The sequence below is a fragment of the Aquarana catesbeiana genome, linkage group LG08 (assembly GCF_042186555.1).
Source record: "Aquarana catesbeiana isolate 2022-GZ linkage group LG08, ASM4218655v1, whole genome shotgun sequence".
Classification (NCBI taxonomy): Eukaryota; Metazoa; Chordata; class Amphibia; order Anura; family Ranidae; genus Aquarana; species Aquarana catesbeiana.
The window spans coordinates 227,444,974-227,454,652 of NC_133331.1; the positions used below are offsets into that span (position 1 = coordinate 227,444,974).

The window sequence follows — 9,679 nt, forward strand, 5'->3', positions numbered from 1 at the left end:
TGTTGGTATCAGTGGGCGAAACAGTGCCCCAAGGGCCGGATAAAAGCAAGCAAAGGGTCACATCTGGCCCCGGGGCCACAATTTGGAGACCACTGCTCAATACCAACACCTGGTCCTAACCCCCTCCTCTACGCACCCCACTGACATTGTCACTAAAACCCATCAAGAAAATCACATATTATTCTATCAGGTGATATTATTTTTTTATTTTTTTTCCTCTTCTCCCCACTGTTGTTATTTGTTTTTATAGCAAATGATTATACAACAGAAGCTATATTTAAGTACATACTACAATCTATATCATAAATGTTTTTATATGCTATATTTCTCCACTGACCACCAATGTAAGGGGTCATTTAAATAATGACCACTCATATAACATGGTATTTACCCATATATAATGAGCCATATTTTTAAGTAACCACTAATATAAGGGGGCTTTATTTAGGGTTAACTGCTCTACTTAGTATGCCATGGTGTTTAAAGCGTTTCAAACTCTCTCATTCAACATTAACTTTAGGCTGCTAGAATTAGTTAAATAGATAGGGAAGTATATTATATTATATATGTTTTAAACTTTTCTTTTACATTTCTTCATTTACTTCCAGGTTTCTGGCCTAGGCCAAAATTATGTCATTCATCCCCGGAGTCTTCATGGGGATTTTTTTTTGTTCATCTAAAAGATGAGGAGGGGCTTTTTCACGTAGGCGCACCCTCCTGCCTGCATGCCTTAGCTAAGGGCAGATGGATTCCAGGAATTAAATGCTTCATGAATAATCTGCCCTTATTCAAGATGACCGTAGCTAGAAACACTAGGAGGTGTTTTTCAAAGTGATTTCTCAATTAAATAAAACATGGAGGCATGGATGGATGGATGAGTTTGCTGTAAATATTAAAACTGAATGAAATAACATTTTCAATTTGTGGTCCTCATATATAGTTAAGCTCTCCTATAATACGTATTCTAAATTGATGCACAGTGTATGCTGTGCTGTATGTTGCATACACCAGACAGCTGTACCTTGCCCTACATTATATACATACAGGTGAATACAGTCTGCCATACTATGTTGTACATTGTATACTCCTGAATGCCACCTTTTGTACACCTTGCAGAATGTTACACACTCTTAGACCACCCAATGGCCCTGGATCCCACAGGACTGTTGAAGAATTTCAACTAAATCCCAGCATCCTATTGGTCCAGGATGTATTCTGTTGCCAGGTCCCGAACTCTCATTCCAGCACCCAGCAGCAGTTCAATGCAGGCACTTTCAGGAGAAGTATTCACCTGCCCAAGAGTGCTTTCATTATTTTGGGGCTGATGTAATTAGCTGGAAGCCAGAGTAGCACAGGTAGCATGTGTCTCTTAGGTAAGTATAAACCATTGAATATCAATGCTAGGAGGATATTTGTTTAATCCCAAAGACCGCAATGCTGAGTGGAATTTTATTTAGTGCCACTGACACCAATGCTGAGGGCAGGGCCATCTTTAATATTGATTAGACCCTGGGCAAACATTTTCTCGGGCCCCCCATGCAATTTTGCTCTCACATTATACAGGACCCTCTCCCCCATACTACCCCCATCACAAAACAGGAACCCCTCCCTCCACAGACCCATGCACTGCCCCCCACAGCGGTCTTACCTTGATAGTGTCACAAGGATTTCAGGCGAAAACAAGGCACCTCCCTCAAACCCCCCAGCGAATAGGTTCTTCAACGGGCCGATGGTCTGCGGCTTATCAGACATGGTAAGGAAGAGGGGTCAGTGTGACTGTGCCCGGGACTGACAAGCGCTCTCCCCGGACAAGGTTTACCTTACTAAGCTCACCAATCACCACACAGGCTGCAGGCATAACACCCAACCAATCACCAGAGCCCCAAACATTCAATTCCATCCTCATCTCCTGAGTGATAGCCAAATCCACCAACTATTTGCGGGCAGCGCGGGCCCAAGGGGCAGCTCAGCTGCTTTGGGCCCCACAACAATGACTGGGCCCGGGGCAGCTGCCCCTTTTGCACCGCATTAAAGATGACCCTGGCTATGGGGATGTCTATTTAATCTCACTGACACCAGTAATTTTTCTGCAATGTTAGGGGGATGTGTATTTAATCCAATTAATCCAATGTATTTAATCCAATATTTAATCTACTAACTATGCTAGGGGAATTTTATTCATCATGATAACATTAAAGGGGTTGTAAACCCTCGCATTTTTTCACCTTAATGCATCCTATAAATTAAGGTGAAAAAACACCTGGCAGTGACCGACCCCCTAGTCCCCCTGTTTTACTTACCTGAGCTCCATATTTCCCTCGGCGAGGACGCGATGTCCCTCTCTCCACAAGGTCCCAGCTCTTGTTTGGATAGATTGATAGCAGCGCAACCATTGGCTCCCGCTACCTGATGCGGGAAGGAGCCGCGAGAGCCGCTGGGGGACCCCAGAAATAGACGATCGGGGCCACTCTGTGCAAAACGAGCTGCACAGTGGAGGTAAGTATGATATGTTTGTTATTTATAAAAAAAACCCCAAAAAACAAGCCTTTACAATCACTTTAATGCAAAGGGTATTTTTTTTTTTTTAATCTCTATTACACCTGCTGTTTTTTTTATCACACTCTCATCACTGATTGGAGCATTTTTTGATAGCAAAGATTTGATTTTTGTATCCCACTCACCACCAACACTAGGGTATTCTTCTTGCCACTGATGCTGGATATTTTTTTTCTGTCACTGATGTTGGGGCATTTTTTTCTCCCTCTGATGCTGGTGTGTTTTTTTCTCCCATTGATCAACAATATAAAGTGCACTCTGTTACAGACTCCTGACCACCGCACTCTGTAAACTGTGCTTTACTTTACATACTCCTGACCACTGCACTCTGTAAACTGTGCTTTACTTTACATACTCCTGACCACTGCACTCTGTAAACTGTGCTTTCCTTTACATACTCCTGACCACCGCACTCTGTAAACTGTGCTTTACTTTACATACTCCTGACCACCGCACTCTGTAAACTGTGCTTTTACTTTACATACTCCTGACCACTGCACTCTGTAAACTGTGCTTTACTTTACATGCTCCTGTTTTTATTTCTGCTGTTGCTGGTCTTTCTGTAGTCCTCAACTGTTTTAATTAGGTTCTACTTTAAGGTAAGCTCAAAGTGTTCGCCTTCTGTCTATAGTGTGTATACAAAAAAAGCATATGCAATGGAAGAATTTAATTTTTGAAAAAATATTCTTTGTGCTGAGATGTATGTGTGTCTGAGAGACTTGGTCTTACCTGACATTCTTGGCTAGCATATTTCCTTGTTGGGCACAAATTCTGGAACCTAGTTGTTGCCAGAACAGAATCAGGTATAAAGGGCCTCACACCTTTCTTTTTTCTTAGACATGATCTCTTTGTGCCACTGAAGAAGACTGTATTTTCCTATGTTATGCTATTAAAGGCATAGTGGTCATATTTATGGACCCAGTACTAAAGAATAGATGCCTCTAGTAAGCTGTAAAAGGAAAGGAACCAATGAAGAAATTTCTATACTGGGGCCCTAGGGAGAAAGTCTGTGGTTCTGTAATGATTCCTTGATCCTAAGCTAATGCAGCATTTATCTTTTATTGTGCCAATTATGTACTTTCATTTTTATATGTGTAGCAGCAGCATTTTCTCTTACCCCCAGCCATCAACAGATGGTTTATCTGAAAAGAGGACATCTTTTCCCATCAGTAAACCCTAAGGGATCCTTTTTCCTGGAACCTTCTGTCACTACAGCTAACAAGCACAATTTTAACTACAAAGAAAGGTTTACAGACATTTTTATGTATATTTTATATGCATTCGATAAGGAAATCAAATTTGCTGCTAAGAAACAATGTATCAGAATGCATGTCAAATATTTTATTTTCCAAAGATAACATAATATCAGAAGTACCAAAATTCCTCATCCTGCTTTCCTCTCTATTACTCTCTGTAACCAATTTCTATTTCTTTTTCCTTAATTTTATTTTATGTATTCCTCTCTTGATCTTACCCTTGTCATTTACTGTATTCTCTTTCTCTCTCCATCTCTACCTCTCAAGCCCCATGTCTCTAGTACTCTCTTTTTCTCATCCCTCTTTCTTGGTCTTATCTGTCTCTTCCTACTTCCCTTAACTCTCTTCTTTTTACATCTTCTTTCCTCTCTATCTTATCTCTCACCCCTCTTTTTTGTCTTTTCTGTCCCTCCTTACCTCTTCTCTCATTACTTTTTCTTCTTTCCTCTCACTTATCTCTCACTCCTCTTTTTTTAGTTTTGTCTGCTTCTTCCTACTTCCCTTATAGCTCTTCTCAGGTTTTCTTCTTTTCTCTCTTTTATCTTCCCCCATCTTTTTTTGTCTTGTCTGTTTCTTTCTATTTTCCTTACCTATTTTATCCTTACTTTTTATTCTTTCCTTTGTTTTAATTTCCACACATTTTTTGTTGCCCTGTCTGTCATTTCCTACTTCCATTACCTCTTTTCTCCTTTCTTTTTCTTCTTCCCTTTTTTTTTTTAGTTCTTTCCTTTATTTTAGTTCTCACTCGTTTTTCCTTTGTCTTGTCTGTTATTTCTTACTTTCCTTACCTCCTTTCTCCTTTGTTTTTCTTCTTTCTTCTTTCCTCTTTCTTATCCTTCATCCTTCTTACGTTGTTTTGTCTCTTGTTTCCTATTTCTCTTACCTCTGTCCTTCCTTCTTTTTTCTTCTTTCCTCTCATTTATCTCTCACCCCTCTTTCTTTGTCTTGTCTGTCTCTCCCTACTTTACCTCTCTTTCCATTACTTTACCTTCTTTCCTTTCTCTATCACCACTCTCCAGAACATCATAAATCACAACCAAAACTATTTTTCTATTAAAAAAACGTAAGTACCCACAAAAAAAAGCAAAAACTCCACAAAATCTACAGATTATAAAATGCAGAAATAAAGAAAACAGCTTTGTTGTCAAGCTTTGTTGCTATTATGTTTTACATAGATGTGGTTTTATGACACAAAAAACACCAGCAAACATCCTCCAGACAAAAAATTATCAATTGAATGTATTAAATAATCTATTCAATAATCTATTAAACAAGACACTTACCTAGGTGGAGAAACTTGGGGTGGATGATGTGCTGTGGCGATGTTGCCTGTGCTAATGACAGCACAAAAAGCAGAATAAGGAGACCTTTTAAAATCATTTCCAGGTGTGTGAACTGTGGTAATGAGGACAGTGTTGGTATTTATACAGCAGAGAATGTGTCATGATGAGCTTTACACAGGGGACATAACACGAACTTTTGCTGTTACCAGGGTCCTGATAAATGCACATATAACAATACCCGCAGATCAAAACACACGGGCCTAGATGGTTCTGTATGTTCCCAGCATTCTGCTTGTAAACTGACCACTGGGAGTAATATCAGCAGTTTTAGACTGGCTGGCAGAAAACAGGCTCAGCTGGGAGTATGTGAGGGTTTTACTGTGTGGCAGGCCAGAGAAATAAATGTTTCTCCATTAAATGCAATGGAGTTTAAACCAAATATTACAGTATCTTATTTCTGGTAGGGTGGATCCTGTTGAATGAAATGTCACAATTCCAGAACAAAAATGTACCAAAATGAGAGACAGACAAACAACATAGTTTGTTCCTTAAATTTATTCTAGTTAATACCTTTTGCTGCTTAATTTACATACATAATTTACCTTGGCCAATTTTATAAAAAAACTGTTTAACCACTTCAATATAGGGCACTTATATCCCCTTCCTGCCCAGACCAATTTTCAGCTTTCAGTGCTCTCACACTTTGAATGCTAAATTACTCAGTCATGTAACACTGTACCCAAACAACATTTTAATATATTTTTTTTCACACAAATAGAGCTTTTTTTTGGTGGGAAAAAAAGGGAAAAATAAAAAAAAAACAAAACACTTTTTTTAGTTTCTATGATAAAATGTTGCAAATAAGTAATTTTTGTTCATGAATTTGGGCCAAAATTTATACTATATATATCTTTTTTAAAATAACCCAAATAAGTGTATATTATTTGGTCTGTGTGAAAGTTATAGAGTCTACAAGCTATGGTGCCAATCATTGAAAATTGATCACACCTGATGCAGCTCATTTCTCAAGGCCCTGAAATGTCAGGAAAGTACAAATACCCCTCAAATGACCCCTTTTTGAAAAGTAGACAATCCAAGGTATTTAGTAAGAGGCATTTGCTCTCACACACAGCACATGCATACTTCCAATTACACCCCAAAATATATTCTGCTACTCCTCCCAAGTATGGCAGTACCACATGTGTGAGACTTTTTCACAGCCTGGCCACATAGGGAGGTCCAACATGCAGGGAGCACCATCAGGTGTTCTAGGAGCATAAATTACACATTTAATTTCTGAACGACAGTGGAATTACCCACAAAATGACCCCATTTTGGAAAGCAAACACCCCAACGTATATTCTTTGAGGCATTATGAGTCTTTTAAACAGTTCAGTTTTTTCCACAAGTCTTCGGAAAACGTGGAAAGAAAATGAAAACATATTTTTTTTACACAAAGCAGTCAATTCATAAGATATTTCTAATATCATGTACATAGCAAAAATTACACCCCAAAATATATTCTGCTACTCATCCTGAGTATGGCAATACCACATGTGTGAGACTTTTACACAGCATGGCCACATAGAGAGGTCCAACATTGAAGTAGTACCTTCAGACGTTCTAGGAGCATAAATTACACATCTAATTTTATTCCTACCTATCACACTTTTGAAGGTCCTGGAGCACCAGGACAGTGGAATAACCCACAAAATAACCCCATTTTGGAAAGCAAACACCCCAAGGTATATTCTATGAGGCATGGGCTGCAGATAGGAACTCGGGTACTCTGATTTGCTGCATATAGGTACTCTGATGGGCTGTATATAGGTACTCGGGTACTCTGATGGGCTGGTGACAGGTATTTGGGTACTCTGATGGGCTGCTGCCAGTTACTCGGGTACTCTGATGGGCTGGTGACAGGTACTCGGGTACTCAGATGAGCTGGTGACAGGTATTTGGGTACTCTGATGGGCTGGTGACAGGTACTCGGATACTCTGATGGGCTGGTGACATTGAAGTAGTACCTTTAGGCGTTCTAGGAGCATAAATTACACATCTAACTTCATTCCTACCTATCACACTTTTGAAGGTCCTGGAGCACCAGGACAGTGGAATTACATACAAAATGACCCAATTTTGGAAAGCAAACAACCCAAGGTATATTCTATGAGGCATGGGCTGCAGATAGGTACTGGGGTACTCTGATGGGCTGCAGATAGGTACTCGGGTACTTGGATGGGTTGGAGACAGGTACTCAGATAATCTGATGGGCTGCATATAGGTACTCGGGTACTCTGATGGGCTGGAGACAGGTGCTCGGGTAATCTGATGGGCTTCAGATAGATTACTCGGGTACTCTGATGAGCTGCAGATAGGTACTTGGGTACTCTGATGGGCTGGTGACAGGTACTCGGGTACTCTGATGGGCTGGTGACAGTACTCGGGTACTCTAAGGGGCTAGTGACAGGTATTTGGGTACTCTGATGGGCTGGTGACAGGTACTTGGGTACTCTGATAGGCTGGTGACAGTACTCGGGTACTGTAAGGGGCTAGTGACAGGTATTTGGGTACTCTGATGGGCTGGTGACAGGTACTTTGGTTCTCTGATTGGCTGGGTGACATGTACTCGGGTACTCTGATGGGCTGGTGACAGGTACTCAGGTACTCTGATGGGCTGGTAACAGGTACTCGGTTAATCTGAGGGGTTGTAACAGGTACTTGGCTACTCTGATGGGATGGTGACAGGTACTCAGGTACTCTGGTGGGCTGCAGATAGGTACTCGGGAACTCTGATGGGCTGGTGACAGGTACTCTGGTTCTCTGATTGGCTGGGTGACATGTACTCGGGTACACTGATGGGCTGGTGACAGGTACTCAGGTACTCTGATGGGCTGGTGACAGGTACTAGGTTAATCTGAGGGGTTGTGACAGGTACTCGGGTACTTTGATGGGCTGGTGACAGGTACTCAGGTACTCTGATGGGCTGCAGATAGATACTCGGGAACTCTGATGGGCTGGTGACAGGTACTCAGGTACTCAGATGAGCTGGTGACAGGTATTTGGGTACTCTGATGGGCTGGTGACAGGTACTCAGGTAATCTGATGGGCTGGTGACACTGAAGTAGTACCTTCAGGCGTTCTAGGAGCATAAATTATACATCTGATTTCATTCCTACCTATCACAATTTTGAAGGTCCTGGAGCACCAGAACAGTGGAATTACCTACAAAATGACACCATTTTGGAAAGCAAACACCCCAAGGTATATTCTATGAGGCATGGGCTGCAGATAGGTACTCAGGTACTCTGATGGGCTGCAGATAGGTACTCGGGTACTCTGATGGGCTGGTGACAGGTACTCTGGTAATCTGATGGGCTGGTGACAGGTACTCGGGTACTCTGATGGGCTGGTGACAGGTACTCAGGTACTCTGATGGGCTGGTGACAGGTACTCGGTTAATCTGAGGGGTTGTGACAGGTACTCGGGTACTCTGATGGGCTGGTGACAGGTACTTTGATGGGCTGGTGACAGGTACTTTGATGGGCTGGTGATGGGTCCTCTTTATTACTGGGGGGGCAATCAGTGTGTGTTGGTGTGCACTGTAAGCGCTAACAAGCTGTTACCGCAATCTCCTCCTCACAAACGATCGGTGAGAGGAGAATCCGGTAACAGCTCGTTACCACAGTTTGTTTACATTCTGTAAAAAATAAAAGAAATATCTGCGCTAAAATAAACCACAATAACATACAGCAGCTATGCACTATAACCCAGATAGTAGGCACAAAAGCAAATATATAACAAAAAAGTGCAGCGCTGTTGATTAAAGTATTAATTAATACAAGTGAAATATTAAATTGCAATAGTGCAAATAATGTCCATGACAGTGAATCATATAAATTAATACCAGCAATTAATTGTTGTTAATGATTTATATAATTAACTGTCATAAACATTATTTGCACTATTGCACTTTAATATTTCACTTGTATTAATTAATACTTTAACCAATAGTGCTGCACTTTTTTGTTATTTATATGTTTACATTCTGTGACCGGCTGTGATTGGACACAGCTGGTCACATGATAAAGAGCCAATTTCATTGGCTCTTTACCACGATCGGGCTTGTCCCCGATCGCCGCTATGCATGCCCCTAGGGGCGCGCACGAGCGCCGTGCATGAGGACAGTGCATGTGACCGGCTGTGATTGGACACAGCCGGTCACGTGGTAAAGAGCCATTTTTATTGGCTCTTTACACTAATCTGGGATGGGACATGCCTCATCCCCGATCGCCGTGCAGGAGCGGCGAGAACGTGAGGACGTCATATGATGCCCGTCCAGGATGGGAGATTGTACTTGCCAGCATCATTTTACTATGGTCTGGTATGGAAGTGGTTAATATACATGTTAACCACTTAGGGACCGGAAGAATTTTCCCCCTTAATGACCAGGCCATTTTTTGCGATACGGCACTTTAACTGACAATTGCGTGGTTGTGCGACAATGTACTTAAACAAAATTTACATCCTTTTTTTCCCACAAATAGAGCTTTATTTTGGTGGTATCTGATCACCTCTGTGTTT

At 41.3% G+C, this 9,679-nt stretch overlaps 1 protein-coding gene across 1 annotated transcript in view; it reads right to left on the reverse strand.

The window, feature by feature from the left end:
- LOC141106277 (elastase-1-like) overlaps nt 1-5,603 on the reverse strand; it is a 68,791-nt gene extending 63,188 nt beyond the window's left edge. The window contains exon 1 of the mRNA XM_073596917.1: nt 5,096-5,603. Coding sequence (XP_073453018.1) covers nt 5,096-5,192 — 97 coding nt within the window. The 5' untranslated portion in view covers nt 5,193-5,603. The remainder of the gene's footprint in view (nt 1-5,095) is intronic.
- Between the last annotated feature and the right edge of the window lie 4,076 nt (nt 5,604-9,679).